Source organism: Chiloscyllium plagiosum, unplaced genomic scaffold, assembly GCF_037043375.1.
Source record: "Chiloscyllium plagiosum isolate Xiang-an unplaced genomic scaffold, Cpla_swu_hap1 HiC_scaffold_5, whole genome shotgun sequence".
Taxonomy (NCBI): Eukaryota; Metazoa; Chordata; class Chondrichthyes; order Orectolobiformes; family Hemiscylliidae; genus Chiloscyllium; species Chiloscyllium plagiosum.
This window is the reverse complement of record NW_028270143.1, coordinates 86,067,168-86,089,766: the sequence shown is the minus strand read 5'-3', so window position 1 is coordinate 86,089,766 and position 22,599 is coordinate 86,067,168. Positions and strand designations below refer to the sequence as shown.

Genomic DNA, 22,599 nt, shown 5'->3' with positions numbered 1-22,599 from the left:
CATTGATGCCAAATATTTCGAATATGTCGGATGTCACTGTATTTCCTCTTCTAATTAGCAGAGCATATAAACAATTGAGAGAATTATCCAACCCATGTTTCAGAATTCAAAATGGCAAATATTTTTGCAAATACTGTACTGCTATTGTACTGGAGCTGACAAAAGCTTTGAATCCATTATAATAAATACTTATGAGTGTGAAAGAAGAATATTCTAGGTTTTTCGGTTTGTTAATAGTCTACTCACAGTTCTTTTAATAGTTGGGGGAGTATGGTTGCAGGAATGGGAATAACAGAGCTCATTGTGTGTTATCCAGGAGTGTATTAATTGACAGAAAGCCAGGAACGTTTACTATACATAACAACAGAGGGCTTGATTTCGAGTGAACTAGTTGCAAATTCACAGCAGAGACATAAACTCTAGATTGATGGTCCTGGCCAACCATCAGTATCATCCAAGGCAGTAATCTTACACTAGATGAGAAATTATATGTGAACATGATGAGCATTACCTGTCAACTTATTTGGGGTGCACACGGCAGTTTTAATCAAAACACACTGAGCCTCATCTTAGAAAGCATGCAAAAGATGAAACATTCTGATTCTAGCACAATCATCGTTGAGAAGAACTTTTATCTGGCATTCACCACCACCAACATTGTATGATTTGAAACTCAAATCCAACTCACGTTTGCTTAATCCCTAATCATAATCCCTCTACGAGCCTTCAGTTGCAAGGCCTCAAAGTTTTGAATTCTCTCCTTAAGCATCTTCACCTCACTTCCTTTTCAAAGACTTTTTAAAACCCACATATTTAATTATGTTTTGGTTATCTAATTTGTCAGATTTTGTTTTGCAATGTTTTGGTGAATCACCTCGGGCTGTTTCGTTATACTAAAGATGCTATATAAATATAAGCCGTCATCCATTTAATGCCATGTTCCTGGGCTCTGTGTGAACTGTTCTTCTTAGACGCTTCTTTCCTTTTCTTTTGCAAATTTTCCCGATTTAACACAGGCAACGTCTGTCAGGATCCTTCTAGATCTTAATGGATTTGTACTAAGCTCTTGTAGCCATCTACATTTTTGTCCCCTTTCTTTCTGTAAGACATCATTTCTCCAATGTAACTTACTCTGTGAAGTCCTTTAAGGTGCCTTGATGCAATGAAGTGGCATTATATTCAAATTTCTTTTTGATCTCAGCCTCATAGAAATCATATTTTTTCCATCAAGTTTTAAGTAGGAAGTTGCCACTAGATGGTGCTCTCCAACACAGTAAGTCTTAACATTCCTTATTCTAAAGCTATAGATCACTTTGCTTGGAACTACATCAAGGAATAGATGGTAGAAATCAGTTAGTAATAGTAGCTTGCTCTTGGGATTCTTTGGTGATTGAATGCTCCCTTGTGATGTTGCATAGCTGCTGTATCTAGGTAAATGTGTCAGATGTTGCAGATGTATGAGCATATGCATTGGAGCAGGAGTAAGCCTTTTGTTGTCTCATGCCTGTTTTTGAGTTTGACAAAAACATTGTTAATTTGATTGTGGCCTCAACTCACTTTTCCTGCCTCTTCCCTATATCTATTGACTCCACTGTCAGTTAAGAATCTACCTTTCTCTAAGTGAAGACTATTTAATGATCCTGCCCACCCTTCTCTGTGGAAGAGAAGGCCACACATTCGCAACTCTCAGAGAAAAATGATCTCTCTTAAATAGGGGCCCCGCTTATTTTTATCCTGCACATTTAATCTTGTCTCTCCCATAAGAGGAAACATCCCATCAACAACCAATCTGTCAAGTCTTCTCAGCATTTTATATATTTCAAGAAGATTGCCTTTCAATTTTCTAAACTTCAATAAATACAGTCCCAATCTGTCCAACCTTTCCTCAGCTGATAACCCTATCATCTTTGGAATTAGTCAAGTGAACCTTCTCTGAACTGCTTTTAACACAACTATGTCTATTTATAACAAGGAGATCAAAACTGTATATCATAACTAAATGTTATTTTTCAGACTGGAGGTCTGGGACCAGACGTGTTAGATTAGATTACTTACAGTGTTGAAACAGGCCCTTTGGCCCAACAAGTCCACACCGACCCGCTGAAGCGCAACCCACCCAGACCCATTCCCCTACATTTACCCCTGCACCTAACACTACGGGCAATTTAGCATGGCCAATTCACCTACCTGCACATTTTTGGACTGTGGGAGGAAACCAGAGCACCCGGAGGAAACCCATGCAGACACGGGGAGAATTGCAAACTCCACACAGTCAGTCGCCTGAGGCAGGAATTGAACCCGGGTCTCTGGCGCTGTGAGGCAGCAGTGCTAACCACTGTGCCACCGTGCCGTGTTCTGCAAGGATCAATGCAGGGTCCACTGTTCATTATTTATATAAACAATCTGGATGAGAATATAGGACATATGATTAATAATTTTATGGATGACACCAAAATTGATGATATAGTAGACGGTGAAGAAGGTTATCTAAGAGTACAACAGGATCTTGATCAGCTGAGCCAGAGGGCAAAGAGTGGCAGATGGAGTTTGATTTAGATAAATGTGAGTTGTTGCATTTTGGTAAGACAACAGAGCAGGACTTACACAGTTAATGATAGGGCGCTGGGGAATATTGTCAAACAAAGAGACGTAGGAGCTCAGGTGCATAGTTCCTTGAAAGTGGCATCACAAGTAGGAAGGGTGGTGAAGAAGGCATTTGGCAAGCGGCCTTCATCAGTCAGAGCATTAAGTACTGGAATTGAGACGTCATGTTGCCACTGCACAGGACATTGGTGAGGCCACTTTTGGAGTACTGTGCACAATTTTGGTCACCCTGCTATAAGAAGAATGTTATTAAACTGGAAAAAGTACAGATAAAATTTACAAGGATGTTACCACGACTGGAGGGTTTCAGTTATAAGGAGAGGCTGGATAGGTTGGGACTTGAGTGTTGGAGGTTGAGTGGTGACCTTATAGAGGGGTATAAAATCAGAACAGGCATAGATGAGGTGAATAGGCCAAAGTCTTTTCCCCAGGGTAGGAGAGTCTATAACTAGAAGGCACAGTTTTAAGGTCAGAGGGGAAAGATTTAAAAGGGACCTGAAGGGCAACCTTTTCATACAGAGGGTGGTGTGTGTATTGAATGAACTGTCAGAGGATATGTGAGAGGCTGGTACAATTACAATATTTAAAAGACATTTGGACAAGTACATTAATATGAAAGGTTGAGAGGGATATGGGCCAAACCCAGGCAAATGAAACGAGTTTAGTTTGGGAAATCTGGCCAGAATGGACAAGTTGGACCAAAGGGTCTGTTTTTGTGCTGTATGATCGATGAATCTATGAAAATACTAAATAGTGCACTAAGGTCACAGAAGATTGATGTGAGTTAAATTTGGAATGTTTCAGTGCAGTGGTAAGGGTGGAAATTTGATCTGAGAAGCTTTAACATGGAGTTGAAGGCAAGGTGGGAACTGATGGAGTCTACTCGCATAGAGGATTTTTGATTTGGAGGAGACTGATGAATGCAAAATAAATCATCAGTGACAGAGTGAATAGGATGAATTGGTAAGATATTAGGATGAGGAAAGAAATAAGTAGCTCACAGGATGGAGCAACAGAGCCTTTTTCCACTTGGGACTGGGTTCAATTGCTGTCTATTGTATAAACTAACTAAAAAGCTTCCTTCATTTGCTGGCTGTGAAAGTGTTACATGAATTTTTGTTACCAAATTATTATAGCAGCACACAGGTTTAAATGAAATTTTTACATTAGATTACATTACAGTGTGGAAACAGGCCCTTCGGCCCAACAAGTCCACACCGACCCACCGAAGTGTACCCCACCCATACTCCTCCATTTACCCCTTACCTAACACTACGGGCGATTTAGCATGGCCAATTCACCTGACCTGCACATCTTTGGACTGTGGGAGGAAACCCACGCAGACACGGGGAGAACATGCAAACTCCACATAGTCAGTCGCCTGAGGCGGGAATTGAACCCGGGTCTCTGGCGCTGTGAGGCAGCAGTGCTAACCACTGTGCCACCATGCCACCCACAGAGCCTTTTTCTACTTGGGACTGGGTTCAATTGCTGTCTATTGTATAAACTAACTAAATATAGGTCAAATATCAGGAAGACCTTCAACAATACTAGATTGGGTTGAGTTATCTGGTCGGCATGAAAGAGTTGGACCAAAGGGTCTGTTTCTGTGCTGCACATCTCTATGACTCTAATATTGATTGTTATGAAGAATGAATTGGATGAATGATATGAACTATTTAAGTATGAGATGGAACTGGGAGAATATAGGGATTTTCTGGAATGGCATGACTCGTCCTAATGATTTTGAAATTTAGTTTAGGCTGTCATATTCCAGTTTCTACAGTCTAAAACAGTCCTTGATTTGTCACTCATTGGCAATCAAGCTTCAAAAGGCCAGGAGTTGGTTGGTGTAGCCAAAGAACAGAGTGTCACATCTTCTGAGCATGTGCAGATGAATATTGTATGTTAAAAGAGACAGCGCTTTAATCTGTGTTGCACTGTAAGTGACCTGGGAGTGGCTGATACTGACATTGTGTGACTGAAATATGAACATATCAGTATGTAACATGAATGTCCTTCATCAGCTCACGGAGAAAAATTGTGTGATGTGGTTTTAATCATGGTCTTACAGAAGTTGCAGTCAAGGGTGGCCTGGATGTTTCAGATTCAGACTTAAGAAATGACTTACCAGTTCTGTTCCCTTTTCTCGAGTTACATAGTATTGCTCGGGGGTTAGCTTCTTTTGCCAATCAACATTTACAGTTGTTTCATCATATCGGGTCAGTGATCTCAAACCTACATAAAAATGAAAGTAAAATAAATGCTACAAACTAGTCTTAAGATGTGTGGTAATGGAACTAGAAAACATTTACAGGCCAACTGGAAGAAAGCAGGAGGATGGAAAAAGCCAAGTAGCCCTTATAGATGTTAGCAGTAACATCACAGACCACATTTCCTCCTGCATTGGTCGGGCATTCTATGATCAGAGAATGCTTTTCCAATGTGGGGTTCCAGCTCTTAAATTTGAAACTTGACAATTCAGTCATCTCCTATTATCAACAAGCAGGGAGCATTGCAGTGTAGACTGGTGGAGATGGGAACATAACCATACAAGTGAATACCTATAAAATAAAACCTTCAGTGATTATACAGTTTCATTATGCGAGTGAAACATTACTGCCAGCAAAAGTGAGACCACTCTATATTTAAAACAATTTGAGTTCTATAACATCTGTAGCTAACAAACAAAAACAACACAAAGAATTAAGAAACAAGACTGTCATTCAGCATAACACAAAGTTTAATTCTATCATGAATGGTTTCAATCAGTCAGGGATCTGACTTGACCAATATTACCTTCAGCTGGGTCCATAGCAGTTGCGACATAAGTAAGGTTGGGACGGTAAGGGGTCTTGAGATCACAATAGCAAGGATGGAGCTATAGTTTTTTTTTAATTAATCAAAAACTATAATTTACCCTATTAAGATACAACATTATAAATTCTCTGTTGGCCAACTCACTCAATTGCAGTTGCATTTCAGTCACTCAAACTCATCCTGGATACTCTCAGGATCAGTGTATCACAGGCTGTTGTAGAAATGCAGGACAAAAGGCTTATCCTGAGGGAAATTGGTCAAACTGTCAAAACAGAAGGACATACCCTTAAAACACAGGTTAGTTGGTCACCCTGTAAGGGATATGATCTTGCCTCTAACAGCTCTGCCTATCAATATGATCATCATTGATCCTAGGTCTTAACTCAACTTCGCCACCCACTCTCCAGATCCCTTAAGTTTCTGACAGACCAAGAATTTATTTTGTTCAACTTAAATATATACAATTCCAAAGATTCACAACTCTTTGGGTAAAGATTTGTTTTGGTCATCTCAATCTTGAATAGCTGACCCCTACATCCTGAAGCTACGCTACATGTTCTAGATTCCCCAGCCATGGCAAACAACCACTCAGTGTTTGCTCTATCAGGTCCCTTCAGGAATTTGATTGTTTAAATAAGATCTCTTATCCTTCTAATCTCCAGGAAGTAAAGGTTCCAATTTACCCAGCCCATCACTGTTGGACAATGCTTTCATCCCAGGAATCAATAAACTCTTACCATAGCACCTCCAATGCAACTATATTCCTCCTTAAATATACTCATAGAACACTAGGTGTGGTCCCACCAATTCCAATTGTACATTTGTAACAAGACTTCCTTATTCCTGTAGTGATTTTTTTTGTAATAAAGACTAAAATGACATTTTCCTTTCTAATTGCTTATTGTACCTTTGTGATAATTTTTTATGTTTTCAGCCTCTTTCCAACCTCCTTCAAAGCAGAAATTTCTATTGAGCTATGTATCATTATCAATCTTAGAAATGTTATCTTGGTATGTTTGTCAAAGTCATTAATATAAGTTGCAAATAGCTGAGGCCCCAGCACTCCATCAGTCACTGCCTACCAACTTCAAAACATCATATCCCCCTGTTTCCTGTCCATGAAGCAATCCTTTATCCATACTAAAGCAATAAACCCAAATTCAACAAACCCTTGTCATAGAGACGTACAGCATGGAAACAGACCCTTCAGTCCAACCCGTCCATGCCGACCAGATATCGCAACCCAATCTAGGCCCACCTGCCAGCGCCCGGCCCATATCCCTCCAAACCCTTCCTATTCATATACCCATCCAAATGCCTCTTAAATGTTGCAATTGTACCAGCCTCCACCACATCCTCTGGCAGCTCATTACATACACGTACCACCCTCTGCATGAAAAAGTTGCCCCTTAGGTCTCTTTTATATCTTTCCCCTCTCACCCTAAACCTATGCCCTCTAGTTCTGGACTCCCCGACCCCAGGGAGAAGACTTTGTCTATTTATCCTATCCAGACCCCTCTTTAAGGTCACCCTTCAGCCTCCGACGCTCCAGGGAAAACAGCCCTAGCCTGTTCAGCCTCTCCCTGTAGCTCAAATCCTCCAACCCTGGCAACATCCTTGTAAATCTTTTCTGAACCCTTTCAAGTTTCACAACATCTTTCCAATATTTGGAAATGCAAGGACTGATTTGGGATAGTCAACATGGCCCCGTGCATGGGAAATCATGTCTCACAAACTTGATTGAGTTTTTTGAAGAAGTAACAAGGAAGATTGATGAGGGTAGAGCAGTGGATGTGATCTATATGGACTTCAGTAAGACGTTCGACAAGGTTCCCCATGGGAGGCTGATTAGCAAGGTTAGATCTCATGGAATACAGGGAGAACTAGCCATTTGGATACAGAACTGGCTCAAAGGTAGAAAACAGAGGGTGGTGGTGGAGGGTTGTTTTTCAGACTGGAAGCCTATGACCAGTGGAGTGCCACAAGGATCAGTGCTGGGTCCTCTACTTTTTGTCATTTACATAAATGATTTGGATGCGAGCATAAGAGGTACAGTTAGTAAGTTTGCAGATGACACCAAAATTGGAGGTGTAGTGCACAGCGAAGAGGGTTACCTCAGATTACAACAGGATCTGGAACAGATGGGCCAATGGGCTGAGAAGTGGCAGATGGAATTTAATTCAGATAATTGCGAGGTGCTGCATTTTGGGAAAGCAAATCTTAGCAGGATTTATACACTTAATGGTAAGGTCCTAGGGAGCGATGCTGAACAAAGAGACCTTGGAGTGCAGGTTCATAGCTCCTTGAAAGTGGAGTCGCAGGTAGATAGGATAGCAAAGAAGGTGTTTGGTATGCTTTCCTTTATTGGTCAGAGTATCGAGTACAGGAGTTGGGAGGTCATGTTGCGGCTGTACAGGACATTGGTTAGGCCACTGTTGGAATTTTGCGGGGTAGAAGTGACCTGTACAAGAAGGACGGATTGCACCTAAATTGGAAGGGGACTAATATTCTGCCAGGGAAATTTGCTAGAACTGCTTGGGAGGATTTAAACTAGTAAAGTGAGGGGGGTAGGACCCAGGGAGATAGTGAGGAAAAAGATCGATCTGAGACGGGTACAGCTGAGAACAGAAGTGAGTCAAACAGTCAGGGCAGGCAGGTATAAGGTAGGACTAATAAATTAAAACTGCATTTATTTCAAGCAAGGGGCCTAAAAGGGAAGGCAGATGAACTCAGGGCATGATTAGGAACATAGGACTGGGATATCATAGCAATTACGGAAACATGGCTCAGGGATGGGCAAGACTGGCAGCTTAATGTTCCAGGATACAAATGCTACAGGAAGGATAGAAAGGGAGGCAAAAGAGGAGGGGGAGTGGCATTTTTGATAAGGGATAGCATTACAGCTGTGCTAAGGGAGGATATTCCTGGAAATACATCCAGGGAAGTTATTTGGGTGGAACTGAGAAATAAGAAAGGGATGATCACCTTATTGGGATTGTATTATAGACCCACCAATAGTCAGAGGGAAATTGAGAAACAAACTTGTAAGGAGTTCTCAGCTATCTGCAAGAATAATAGGGTAGTTATGGTCGGGGATTTTAACTTTCCAAACATCGACTGGGACTACCATAGTGTTAAAGGTTTAGATGGAGAGGAATGTCTTAAGTGTGTACAAGACAATTTTCTGATTCAGTATGTGGATGTACCTACTAGAGAAGGTGCAAAACTTGACCTACTCTTGGGAAATAAGGCAGGGCAGGTGACTGAGGTGTCAGTGGGGGAGCACTTTGGGGCCAGCGACCATAATTCTATTCGTTTTAAAATAATGATGGAAAAGGATAGACCAGATCTAAAAGTTGAAGTTCTAAATTGGAGAAAGGCCAATTTTGACGGTATTAGGCAAGAACTTTCGAAAGCTGATTGGAGGCAGATGTTCGCAGGTAAAGGGACGGCTGGAAAATGGGAAGCCTTCAGAAATGAGACAACAAGAATCCAGAGAAAGTATATTCCTATCAGGGTGAAAGGGAAGGCTGGTAGGTATAGGGAATGCTGGATGACTAAAGGTATTGAGGGCTTGGTTAAGAAAAAGAAGGAAGCATATGTAAGGAAAAGACAGGATAGATCGAGTGAATCCTTTGAAGGGTATAAAGAAAGTAGGAGTATACTTAAGAGGGAAATCAGGGAAGGCAAAACGGGGACATGAGATAGCTTTGGCAAATAGAATTAAGGAGAATCCAAAGGGGTTTTACAAATATATTAAGGACAAAAGGGTAACTAGGGAGAGAATAGGGCCCCTCAAAGATCAGCAAGGTGGCCTTTCTCTCCCTAGTTACCCTTTTGTCCTTAATATATTTGTAAAACCCCTTTGGATTCTCCTTAATTCTATTTGCCAAAACTATCTCATGTCCCCGTTTTGCCCTCCTGATTTCCCTCTTAAGTATACTCCTTTTTTTTCTCTTCACAGAAAGAGCGGGAGCAGCAGGGGGAAGTGACGACAACCAGAGGGACAGCCGGGAAGGAAAGCAGTGAGTATAAATACTCACCCTTCGACGCCAACGGTCATTTTGAGTGCGAGCAGCAGCTGAGTTTAAACAAACTCGGAAGGCTACAGCTCAGGTAAAACAATTTGTTTTAAAATTACTTACTGGTAGCGGGCAGCAGTGTTTTTTTTCTCTTCACAGAAAGAGCGGGAGCAGCAGGGGGAAGTGACGATGACCAGAGGGGCAGTCGGGAAGGAAAGCAGTGAGCATATAAATCAGGAAGGCGGCTAAACTCGAGACTCTACAACCATAGTGTCTCCCACCCGCCCTCCTCCTCTAACCCCCTTACTAAGTACTGTTTATCTATTAATTGATTTTTTTAAAAAAAGACTATAGCAGAGAGGTATCAGGAAGTATTTTAACTCAAACCTATACAAAGTAATAAAGTAATTAACTAAGCAGAGATGGCTGGTCAGGTGGTGTGCTGTAGCTGTACGATGTGGGAGCTGGCTGATCCCATTGTGAACGGCAGTGACCACATCTGCAGCAAGTGTTGGTTGCTGGAAGAACTCCGGATCAGAGTTGATGATCTGGAATCTGAGCTTCAAACACTGCGGCGCATCCGGGAGGGGGAGAGTTACCTGGACACTTTGTTTCAGGAGGCAGTCACACCTGGGAGATTAAGTAATTCACATCCAGTTAGTGATCAGGGACATCAGAGTGTGAATGTAAGTGAGGCAGGTAGGGGGAACCTGAGTTAAGGAGTGCAGGAGCCTCAGCCCTTGACCTTGTCCAACAGGTATGAGATTCTTGCTCCCTGTACAGATGAGCAAAAGGGCTCTGGACAGGGTGAGCCAGCTGACCACGGCACCATGGTGCAGAAGGCCATTCAAGAGGGGGGAGCTAATAGACAAGTAGTTGTTATAGGGGATTCTATAATTAGGGGGACGGATAGTATCCTTTGCAAGCCGGATCGGGAGTCTCGCATGGTGTGTTGCCTACCCGGTGCCAGGGTTCGGGACATCTCTGACCGGCTTGAAAGGATATTGGAGCGGGAGGGGGAGGATCCAGTTGTTGTGGTCCACGTTGGTACCAACAACATAGGCAAAGCTAGGGTGGAGGACCTGTTTGGGGATTATCGAACACTAGGAAGGAAAAAACCATCCTGTAAAAACACAGGTCCTCAAGGGTCATAATCTCCGGATTACTGCCCAAGCCACGTGCCAATTGGCATAGGGATAAGATAATTAGGGAAGTAAACACGTGGCTAAGGGATTGGTGTGGGAAAGAGGGATTCCACTTCATGGGACACTTGGCATCAGTTTTGGAACCGGGGGGGATCTGTACCATTGGGGGGGTCTCCACCTGAACCGATCAGGCACCAATGTTCTAGCGAAGAGGATAAATAGGGTGGTCAGTAGGACTTTAAACTTCTCAGTTGGGGGGAAGGGAAAGTGAAAGCGACAGGGAGTATGGAGTTAAATGGAAAGATAAGCGGCAGGATAGCATATGTGCAGGCAGATTTAAACTTGAGACAGACTGGGGAATGCAGCAAAAAGGAAGGATAACTTAGGACATCTTATGACTTCCAATATCTCTAATGATAAGAAAGTTAACATTAAGGCACTTTACCTGAATGCTCGTAGCATTCATAACAAAGCAGACAAACTAATGGCACAGATCATCGTGAATGATTATGATGTGGTAGGCATCACAGAGACATGGTTACAGGGGGGTCAGGACTGGCAGTTAAACATCCAAGGGTTTTCAACTTATCGAAAAGACAGGGAGGTGGGCAGAGGGGGTGGGGTTGCCTTGTTAGTTAAGAACAAAATTAAATCTATGGTGCTGAATGACATAGCATCGTATGATGTGGAGTCTGTGTAGGTAGAATTGAGGAACCACAAAGGCAAAAAAACCATAGTGGGAGTTATGTACAGACCTCCTAACAGTGGTCAGGACCAGGGGCACAACATGTACCGGGAAATAGAGAAGGCATGTCAGAAAGGCAAGGTCACAGTGATCATGGGAGACTTCAATATGCAGGTAGACTGGGTAAATAATGTTGCCAGTGGATCCAAAGAAAGGGAATTCATGGAATGCTTACAGGATGGCTTTTTGGAACAGCTTGTCATGGAGCCCACAAGGGAGCAGGCTATTCTGGACCTAGTGCTATGTAATGAACCAGACTTTATAAAAAATCTTAAAGTTAGGGAACACTTAGGAAGCAGTGATCATAATATGGTAGAATTCAGTCTGCAGTTTGAAAGAGAGAAGGCAAAATCGGATGTAATGGTGTTACAGTTAAATAAAGGTAATTATGAGAGAGGAACTGACGAAAATAGACTGGAAGCAGAGCCTAGCAGGGAAGACAGTAGAGCAAAAATAGCAGGAGTTTGTGGGTAAAATTGAGGACATTGTACAGAGGTTCATCCCCAAGAAGAGAAAGATTATCCGGGGAGGGATTAGACAGCCATGGCTGACAAAGGAAGTCAGGAAATCTATCAAAGAAAAAGAGAGAGCCTATAAAGTGGCCAAGAGCACTGGGAAGTCAGAAGATTGGGAAGGCTACAAAAACAAACAGAGGATAACAAAGAGAGAAATAAGGAAGGAGAGGATCAAATGGGCGACACGGTGGCACAGTGGTTAGAACTGCTGCTTCACAGCGCCGGAGACCCGGGTTCAATTCCCGCCTCAGGCGACTGACTGTGTGGAGTTTGCACGTTCTCCCTGTGTCTGCGTGGGTTTCCTCCGGGTGCTCCGGTTTCCTCCCACAATCCAAAGATGTGCAGGTCAGGTGAATTGGCCATGCTAAATTGCCCGTAGTGTTAGGTAAAGGGGTAAATGTAGGGGTATGGGTGGGTTGTGCTTCGGCGGGTCGGTGTGGACTTGTTGGGCCGAAGGGCCTGTTTCCACACTGTAATGTAATGTAATGTAATCTAATCTAATCAAATATGAAGGTAGGCTAGCCAGTAATATTAGAAATGATAGTAAAAGTTTCTTTCAATACATAAGGAACAAACGACAGGCAAGAATAGACATTGGGCCACTTCAAATTGATGCTGGAAGCCTAGTGATGGGAGATAAGGAAATAGCAGGAGAACTTAATAAGTACTTTGCGTCAGTCTTCACAGTGGATGACATGACTAATATCCCAACAATTAAAAGGAGTCAGGGGGCTGAGTTGAGTATGGTTGCCATTACAAAAGAGAAAGTGCTAGAAAAGCTAAAAGGTCTTAAAATTGATAAATCTCCTGGCCCTGATGGGTTACATCCTAGAGTTCTGAGGGAGGTGGCTGAGGAAATAGCGGAGGCATTGGTTGAGATCTTTCAAAAGTCATTGGAGTCGGGGAAAGTCCCGGATGATTGGAAGATCGCTGTTGTAACCCCCTTGTTCAAGAAAGGATCAAGGCAAAAGATGGAAAATTATAGGCCAATTAGCCTAACCTCGGTTGTTGGTAAAATTCTAGAATCCATCATTAAGGATGAGGTTTCTAAATTCTTGGAAGAGCAGGGTCGGATTAGAACAAGTCAACATGGATTTAGTAAGGGGAGGTCGTGCCTGACAAACCTGTTGGAGTTCTTTGAAGAGGTGACAAGTAGGTTAGACCGGGGAAACCCAGTGGATGTGGTCTACCTAGACTTCCAAAAGGCTTTTGATAAGGTGCCACACGGGAGGCTGCTGAGCAAGGTGAGGGCCCATGGTGTTCGAGGTGAGCTACTGGTATGAGGATTGGCTGTCTGACAGAAGGCAGAAAGTTGGGATAAAAGGTTCTTTTTCGGAATGGCAGCCGGTGACAAGCGGTGTCCCGCAGGGTTCAGTGTTGGGGCCGCACCTGTTCACATTATGTATTAATGATCTGGATGAAGGGACTGGGGGCATTCTAGCGAAGTTTGCCAATGATACAAAGTTAGGTGGACAGGCAGGTAGTACTGAGGAAGTGGGGAGGCTGCAGAAGGATCTAGACAGTTTGGAGGGGTGGTCCAGGAAATGGTTGATGGAATTCAATGTGAGCAAATGCGAAGTCTTGCACTTTGGAAAAAAGAATAGAAGCATGAATTACTTTCTAAATGGTGAGAAAATTCGTAAAGCCAAAGTACAGAGGGATCTGGGAGTGCTAGTTGAGGATTCTCTAAAGGTAAACATGCAGGTTGAGTCCGTGATTAAGAAAGCGAATGCAATGTTGTCAATTATCTCAAGAGGGTTGGAATATAAAAGCACTGTTGTGCTACTGAGACTTTATAAAGCTCTGGTTAGGCCCCATTTGGAGTACTGTGTCCAGTTTTGGTCCCCACACCTCAGGAAGGACATACTGGCACTGGAGCGTGTCCAGCGGAGATTCACACTGATGATCCCTGGCATGGTAGGTCTAACATATGAGGAACGGCTGAGGATCCTGGGATTGTATTCATTGGAGTTTAGAAGATTAAGGGGAGATCTATTAGAAACTTACAAGATAATACATGGCTTGGAAAGGGTGGACGCTAGGAAATTGTTTCCGTTAGGCGAGGAAACTAGGACCTGTGGACACAGCCTTAGAATTAGAGGGGGTAAATTCAGAACAGAAATGTGGAGACATTTCTTCAGCCAGAGAGTGGTGGGCCTGTGGAATTCATTGCCACAGAGTGCAGTGGAGGCTGGGAAGCTAAATGTCTTCAAGGCAGAAATTGATAAATTCTTGATGTCACAAGGAATTAAGGGCTACGGGGAGAATGCGGGTAAGTGGAGTTGAAATGCCCATCAGCCATGATTGAATGGCGGAGTGGACTCGATGGGCCAAATGGCCTTACTTCCGCTCCTATGTCTTATGGTCTTTGTGTGGAGCCACAGAAAATGGGGGAGATACTAAATGAATATTTTGCATCTGTATTTACTGTGGAAAAGGATATGGAAGATATAGACTGTAGGGAAATAGATGGTGACATCTTGCAAAATGTCCAGATTACAGAGGAGGAAGTGCTGGATTTCTTGAAACGGTTAAAGGTGGATAAATCCTCAGGAACTGATCAGGTGTTCCCGAGAATTCTGTGGGAAGCTAGAGAAGTGATTGCTGGGCCTCTTGCTGAGATATTTGTATCATTGTAGTCACAGGTGAGGTGCCGGAAGACTGGAGGTTGGCCAACTGGAGGTGCCACTGTTTAAGAAGGGCGGTAAAGACAAGCCAGGGAACTATAGACCGGTGAGCCTTAGCTCGGTGGTGGGAATCTTGTTTGTAATATGTTTTTGAACAGGACCTGATAAAATACATTTTGATAATTCAACCATCTACTGGTTCTCGCTTATCTGCTTTACTGGTTACCCCCTCAAAAGTCTTAATAAATTTTACTTTTACTGATCACAATGTGATCTCCTATGCGCATTATTGCAACTTCCTTAATAAAAGATTTAACAATTATTTGACAATTCCCTGTTTTCTTTCTGCCTCCTTTCTTGAATAGTGGTATTATATTTGCCAAGTTTCAGTCCACACAAACTATTGTAGAACCTAGGGATTTTTCAGAAATCATAACTATTGCACCTTATATTTCTCTAGCTACTTCTTTTGGAATTCTAGGATCAGGTCCTGAAGATGGGGTGGATTTTAACCTCTATCAGAATCCATTTCCTAACAAATCAACACCGTTCTTCCATTCAAAACAAAAATAGGTGGAAAGGCAAAGTGAGAGAAGAGTCGAAAAGTGTGGCACTGGAAAAGCACAGCAGGTCAAGCAGCATCTGAGGAGTAGGAAAGTCGATGTTTCATCAGGAAGGGCTTACGCCCAAAAAGCTGACTCTCCTGCTCCTCGGACGCTGCCTCACCTCCTATGCTCTTCCAGTGCCACACCTTTTAACTCTGATTCTCCAGCATCTGCAGTCCTCACTTTCTCCAAGTTGAGAGGGGATACTAACTGTTTACAGAGAAATATTGATAGGTTAAGTAAGCAGACAAAAAGTTGGTGACTGGAGTATAATGTGGGAAAATGAGAAGCTGTTCATTTTAGAAGGGAGAATAATAGAACAAAGTCTGATTAAGTGTAGAGAAACTGCAGAAAGTTGCAACACAAAGGGACTTGTGAGTACTTGTGCGTGAAACATAGAAAGCTAGCACACAGGTGTTGCAAGGAATCAGGAAGGCTCATAGAATACTGGCCCTCGTTTCAAGTGGGTTGGAGTACAAGACTATGCAAGACTTACTGTAATGGTACAAAGTGCTGGTGAGACCACAATCATGTACTGTGAGCAGTTTTGGTCCCCATTTTAAGAAAAGATATGTCACTGGAGACCTTTCAGAGAATGTTCACTAGAGTGACACAGGTATGGAGAGACTCATCAGCAAAGGTCAAACAGGTGGGGATCTATTGAATTTATAAGAATGAGTCATGGTCACATTGAAATATACAAGATTCTTTAAGGGGCTTGACATGGTATATGTTGAGAGGATATTTCTCCTCATGGGAGAGTTGAAAACCAAAGGACATTGTCTCAGTATTATGAGCCACCAATTTAAGACTGAGATAAGGAGGAATTTTCTCTCTCCGAGGGTTATGAGTCTTTGGAACCCCTTGCCACAGAGAGCTGTGGGGGCAGAGTCCTTGTGTATATTTAAGTATGGCTCACAGAATTCCAGATGTGGTCTCACCAGCATCTTGTACAGTTGCAATAAGACATGCCTCCTTTTGTACTCCAACCCCTTTGATTTAAGGGTCAATATTCCATTAGCCTTTCTGAGATAAGATAGAATCTTGATTGGTAGAGGTATCAAAGGCTACAGGGAAACAGCAGGACAATGGATATGTGTCAGATCAGCTATGATCCTATTGAATGGAGGAGCAGGCTCAAGGGACTAAATAGCCTACTTCTGTTCCTATTTCCTATGGTCATATGACTTATTCAATAAAAATATCATTTTTCCTTTATGTTGGTATTTCTTTCAATTGATGATTGCTGGACAAAAATCTTCATCAACTTTTTTTTTCAGACATTGATATTATTAAGTCCCTCATTTTTTTCTTGGCTGTTTACTAATCATTTACTTATAGTAGGTAACTTACTGAGAAGACACAAAGTATTGTCCAATATATCTAACATTTCCTCATTCTTGATGATCACTTCTCTTGCTTGTGTCTCTAAGAAAGCACTATTTACTTTAGGTCTCTTGTTTTGATCCACCTGTAAAGGATTTAACATTCTGTTTTATATTTCTGGCTAATTTACCCTCATATATTAAGTGTTCCCTTTTCAATCAGCTACTTGTGGTCCTTGACAGGTTTACAAAACATTCCCAATTCTGCAGTTTGCTGAATTTTTCCCCAATTATAAGCCAATAGCAAATTTCAGGGGTGGTCATTCCAAGGCTTAAGTGTGTGTAGGCAATGAGGGAAGGTGCAACTGCCAGACAGTCATGAGGTGCCAGGCAGGTAGTGTAGGAGTGTATCTTGTTTACTAACAAATATTCAGTTCTAAATACTAGAGTGATGGTGGTTTATCTACAGAATACAGCCCAGCAAACAGCGCTCCAGTTGAGAGCTGGACCCAGATTCACAGTTAAGACTCAGACCCAGCCAGTATCATTGCTGAATAATGGGCCCAGCCACCAAACCCCCGATCAAGACATCCCCGATTGAGATTTGGTCGCGGCCCTGATGGGCATTTATCTCACAAGGCTTGGTGCCAGCCCCTTCCACCCTGGTCTGCCCTGTCTCATTACAGTGAAGACTCCTGACTCTTCATTCAATTTCTCGTTCTGCGCAATCTGCTGGAGGATGTTGAGAAGCGATTGACAATGGCACATCAGTAAGTATGGTGGCAGCAACATCAGCCAGAATAATGTCCCTAGTCTCAGGATCCCTCAAATTCCAGATCCAGGCTCTTAAGGAGAAGCAGGCGAAAGTGATGAAGGGCTGATGAAGGGCTTATGCCCGAAACATCGATTCTCCTGCTCCTCGGGCGCTGCCTGACCTGCTGCGCTTTTCCAGCACCACACTCCCGATTCTTGAGAAGCAGGAAAGGGAGAGGAAATCTGTGACTGGGGGAGTTGCAGCAGTGAACATGGGAGAGAGAGAGAGAATCTGTGTTGAGAGGAGCAGACTCCTCATTGTTGCAGCAATGAACATGGGAGAGAGAGAGAGAATCTGTGTTGAGAAGAGCAGACTCCTCATAGTTTCTTTCTCTCTACCTACAGGGGCAAATGCTCTCTTACTGATCACGCTGTGATTGAATTTTCAGATTTTTGGGAGACTTTTGATGATGGGTTCTTTCACCACCCTACTATATTTTAAATACTGTTCTTAATACTGCCTGTGGACACCTGGAGGGGAGGAAACTGCGGAGACTTCCAAGGACCGGTAAATTAAACTGCTTTGCACACAAGGTCATATGCAACATTTTAAAACAAAATGTTTTATAAATGGAGACAATTCAACAACAATAAAAACTTGTTATTAATATTATTAATAGATCTCTGTCTGCAGCAACCTCAATGATCACATTCTTTCTCTTCAGTGTTTGGTGAGAAGGTGCTATCCAGAAGCAGCATTTATTAGATTTTCGATGTATCAGTTAAATAACATCCTAACATCAAGCATTTGGTGAGGATTTAGGCTTAAGCTTCAGCCAAATTGGAGTGAGTGCATCTATTCAAACATGGAACAACACATTTGAAAAGGTGCTTATTAGAATTTGCTTTCACAGCTACAACTCTTTCCTCAGCAACTGTGTCCGGCTCCGACTTACCATCCTCCATATTTTGAATTTGGCCATTATCACAGGTATCTCTGAGATATACAATGTTCCTCAGCATTCTTGCTACATCCTGAGATGGACACTCAATGCCATCACCGCCACATGCAAATTCTCAACTTCTTTCTCTTCACCAGCATCTTCTCATACCACTTCAAAGCTGTCCCAGTCCGAGTTCCATTTTATTCTTGATCTCATTTAATGCCATAATGAAAAAACCTTTTCTCTTCCTCTCAGGCATTAAGAAACACAAGCACCAACAACAAACAGGTACCGACATCCCTCTGGATTCTTCCTTCCATCCGCATCTGTTTGATTCTATCTCTTCCTCTAATTTGTTCTAAACTGAACCGTAAAAGCAATGTGAGAGTGACTGCTTTTGAAGACTAAGGCCAGATTAGACCTCGTGTGATACTAAGGATTTAGATGAAATGGGAATCATACCAAACATAAAGGCTAAGTGATTAGCATTGCTGCTCCCAGTGCAAAGGGCATGGGTTCAATTTCAGCCTTGGGTGACTGTGTGGAGTTTGCACATTCTCATGTCTGCATGGCTTTCCCCCAGGTGCTCTGGTTTCCTCCCATCGTCGAAAAATGTACAGGTTAGGTGGATTGGTCGTGCTAAATTGTCCTGTAGTGTGCAGGTTAGGTGATTAGCAAGGGTAAAGGCATGGTTACAGGGCTAGGGTGAGGGGCTGGGTCTGGGTGGGATGCTTTCTAGTGCAGACTTGATGGACAGATTGGCCTCCTTCTGCATTCTATTCTACTCTAAGATGGCTGTGGTTGTTGGGAGTCAATCATCTCAACTCCAGGTCATCTCTGCAGGAGTTCCTCAGGGTAGTGTCCTTTGCCCAACCACTTTCAGCGGCTTTGTCAATGACCTTCCATTCAGCATAAAATCAGAACTGGGGATGTTTGCCAATGACTGCACAATGTTCAGTATCATTCGCAACTCCTCAGATACTGAAGCAGCCCAGGTCCAAGTGTAGCAAGATCTAGACAATATGCAGGCTTGAGCTGACAAGTGGCAAGTAACTTTTGTGCCATACAAATGCCAGGCAATTTCCATCTCCAATAAGAGAGAAACTAACCATTGACCCTTGACAGTCTATACCATTACCATCACCAATTCCACCACTATCAATATCTTGGGGATCACCATTGACAAGAAACTGAACTGGATCATCTACAAAAATACTGTGATTTCAAGAGCAGTCACAGGCGAGAAACCCTGCGGTGGATAACTCAGTTCCTAACTCCTCAAAGCCCACACACCATCTCCAAGGCAAAAATCAGAAGTATAATGGAATATTCTCCCAATGCCTGGATGAGTGCAGCTCCAACAACACTCGAAAACCTTAACGCCATCCAGAACAAAGCAGCCTCCTTCACTGGTACCACATCCACAATCAATCATCCCCTCTGTCACCAATGGGTGGGAACAGCAGTTTTTCCATCTACAAGATTCATAGAGCTATAGAGCATGGAAATAAACCCTTTGGTCGAAATACTTCACACCGACCATGTTCCCAAACTAAACTAGTTCCACCTGCCTGCATTTGACCCAAACCTTTCCTATTCATGTACTTATCCAAATGTCTTTTAATCATTGTAACTGTAACTGGATTCACCACCTCCTCGAACCACTCTCTGTGTAAAAACGTTGCCCCTCATGTTATACAGCGATAGAGTCATAGAGATGTACAGCATGGAAACATACCCTTCAGTCCAACCTGTCCATGCCGACCAGATGTCCCAACGCAATCTAGTCCCACCTGCCATCACCCGGCCCATATCCCTCCAAACCCTTCCTATTCATATACCCATCCAAATGCCTTTTAAATGTTGCAAATGCACCAGCCTCCACCACTTCCTCTGGCAGCTCATTCCATAAATGTACCATGCTCTGCGTGAAAAGGTTGTCCCTTAGGTCTCTTTTATATCTTTCCCCTCTCACCCTAAACCTATGCCCTCTAGTTCTGGACTCCCTGACACCAAGGAAAAGACTTTGTCTATTTATCCTATCCATGCCTCTCATAATATTGAAAACCTCTATAAGGTCACCTCAGCCTCCAACGCTCCAGGGAAAACAGCCCCAGCCTGTTCCGCCTCTCCCCATAGCTCAAATCCTCCAACCCTGGCAACATCCTTGTAAATCTTTTCTGAACCCTTTCAAGTTTCACAACATCTTTCCGATAGGAAGGAGACCAGAATTGCACACAATATTCCAACAGTGGCTTAACCAATCTCCTGTACTCAATACTCTGATCAATAAAAGAAAGCATACCAAATGCCTTCTTCGCTATCCTATCTACCTGTGACTCCACTTTCAAGGAGCTATGAATCTGCACTCCAAGGTTTCTTTATTCAGCAACACTCCCTAGGACCTTACATTAAGTGTATAAGTCCTGCTAAGATTTGCTTTCCCAAAATGCAGCACCTTGCATTTATCTGAATTAAACTCCATCTGCCACTTCTCAGCCCATTGGCCCATCTGGTCCAGATCCTGTTGTAATCTAAGGTAACCCTCTTCGCTGTCCACGACACCTGCAATTTTGGTGTCATCTGCAAACTTACTAACTGTACCTCTTACACTTGCATCCAAATCATTTATATAAATGACAAAAAATAGAGGACCCAGCACTGATCCTTGTGGCACTCTACTGGTCACAGGCCTCCAGTCTGAGAAAACAACCTTCCACCACCACCCTCTGTTTTCTACCTTTGAGCCAGTTCTGTATCCAAATGGCTACTTCTCCCTGTATTCCATGAGATCTAGCCTTGAGAACCAGTCTCCCATGGGGAACCTTGTCGAACGCCTTACTGAAGTCTATATAGATCACATCTACCGCTCTGCCCTCATCAATCCTTTGTTACTTCTTCAAAAAACTCAATCAAGTTGGTGAGACATGATTTCCCATGCACAGGGCCATGTCGACTATCCTTACTCAGTCCTTGCCTTTCCAAATAGTTGTACATCCTGTCCCTCAGGATTCCCTCCAACAACTTGCCCACCACCGTTCACTGGTCTGTAGTTCCCTGGCTTGTCCTTACTATCCTACTGAAAGAATGGCACCACATTAGCCAACCTCCAGTCTTCTAGCATCTCATCTGTGCCTATCGATGATACAAATATCTCAGCAAGAGGCCCAGCAATCACTTCTCTAGCTTCCCACAGAGTTCTAGGGTACACCTGATCAAGTCCTGGGGATTTACCCACCTTCATGCATTTCAAGACATCCAGCACTTCCTCCTCTGTAATATAGACATTTTGCAAGGTGTCACCATCTATTTTGCTACTTTCTGTATCTTCCACGTCCTTTTCCACAGTAAATACTGATGCAAAATATTCATTTAGTATCTCCCCAATTTTCTGCGGCTCCACACAAAGGCCACCTTGCTGATCTTTGAGGGGCCCTATTCTCTCCCTAGTTATCCTTTTGTCCTTAATGTATTTGTAAGAACCCTTTCGATTCTCCTTAATTCTGTTTGCCAAAGCTAATTCATGTCCCCTTTTTGCCCTCCTGATTTCCCTCTTAAGTATACTCCTACTTTCTTTATACTCTTCTAAGGATTCACTCGATCTATCCTGTCTATACCTTACATATGCTTCCTTCTTTTTCTTAACCAAAACCTCAATCTCTTTAGTCATCCAGCATTCCCTACACCTACCAGCTTTTCCTTTCATCCTAACAGGAATATACTTTCTCTGGATTCTCGTGATCTCATTTCTGAAGGCTTCCCATTTTCCAGCCATCCCTTTACCTGTGAACATCTGTCCCCAATCAGCTTTTGAAAGTTCTTGCCTAATGCCGTCTAAATTGGCCTTGCTTCAATTTAGAATTCAACTTTTAGATCTGGGCTATCCTTTTCCATCATTATTTTAAATCTAATAGAATTATGGTCGCTGGCCACAAAGTGCTCCCCCATAGACACCTCAGTCACCTGCCCTGCCTTATTTCCCAAGAGTAGGTCAAGTTTTGCACTTTCTCTAGTAGGTACATCCACATACTGAATCAGAAAATGTTCTTGTACACACTTTTAACAAATTCCTCTCCATCTAAACCCTTAACAATATGGCAATCCCAGTCTAATGTTTGGAAAGTTAAAATCCCCTACCATAACTACCCTATTATTCTTACAGATAGCTGAGATCTCCTTACAAGTTTGATTCTCAATTTCCCTCTGACTATTAGAGGTCTATAATACAGTCCCAATAAAGTGATCATCCCTTTCTTATTTCTTAGTTCCACCCAAATAACATCCCTGGATGTATTTCCAGGAATATCCTCCCTCAGCACAGCTGTAATGCTATCCCTTATCAAAAATGCCACTTCCCCTATTCTCTTGCCTCCCTTTCTATCATTCCTGTAGCATTTGTGTCCTGAAACATTAAGCTGCCAGTCCTGTCCATCCCTGAGCCATGTTTCTGTAATTGCTATGATATCCCAGTCCCATGTTCCTAACCATGCCCTG

At 42.8% G+C, this 22,599-nt stretch overlaps 1 protein-coding gene and 1 long non-coding RNA gene across 2 annotated transcripts in view; one reads left to right on the top strand and one right to left on the bottom strand.

Moving 5' to 3' along the window:
• msrb2 (methionine sulfoxide reductase B2) overlaps window positions 1-22,599 on the bottom strand; it is a 60,050-nt gene that overhangs the window by 28,936 nt on the left and 8,515 nt on the right. The window contains exon 2 of the mRNA XM_043690452.2: window positions 4,736-4,842. Within this exon, the coding sequence (XP_043546387.1) occupies window positions 4,736-4,842 (107 nt within the window). The remainder of the gene's footprint in view (window positions 1-4,735; window positions 4,843-22,599) is intronic.
• The window catches only part of LOC148149971 (uncharacterized), a 63,587-nt gene continuing 50,435 nt past the window's right edge, over window positions 9,448-22,599 (top strand). Inside the window, exon 1 of the long non-coding RNA XR_015757241.1 lies at window positions 9,448-9,540. This is a non-coding gene — a long non-coding RNA (uncharacterized LOC148149971). The remainder of the gene's footprint in view (window positions 9,541-22,599) is intronic.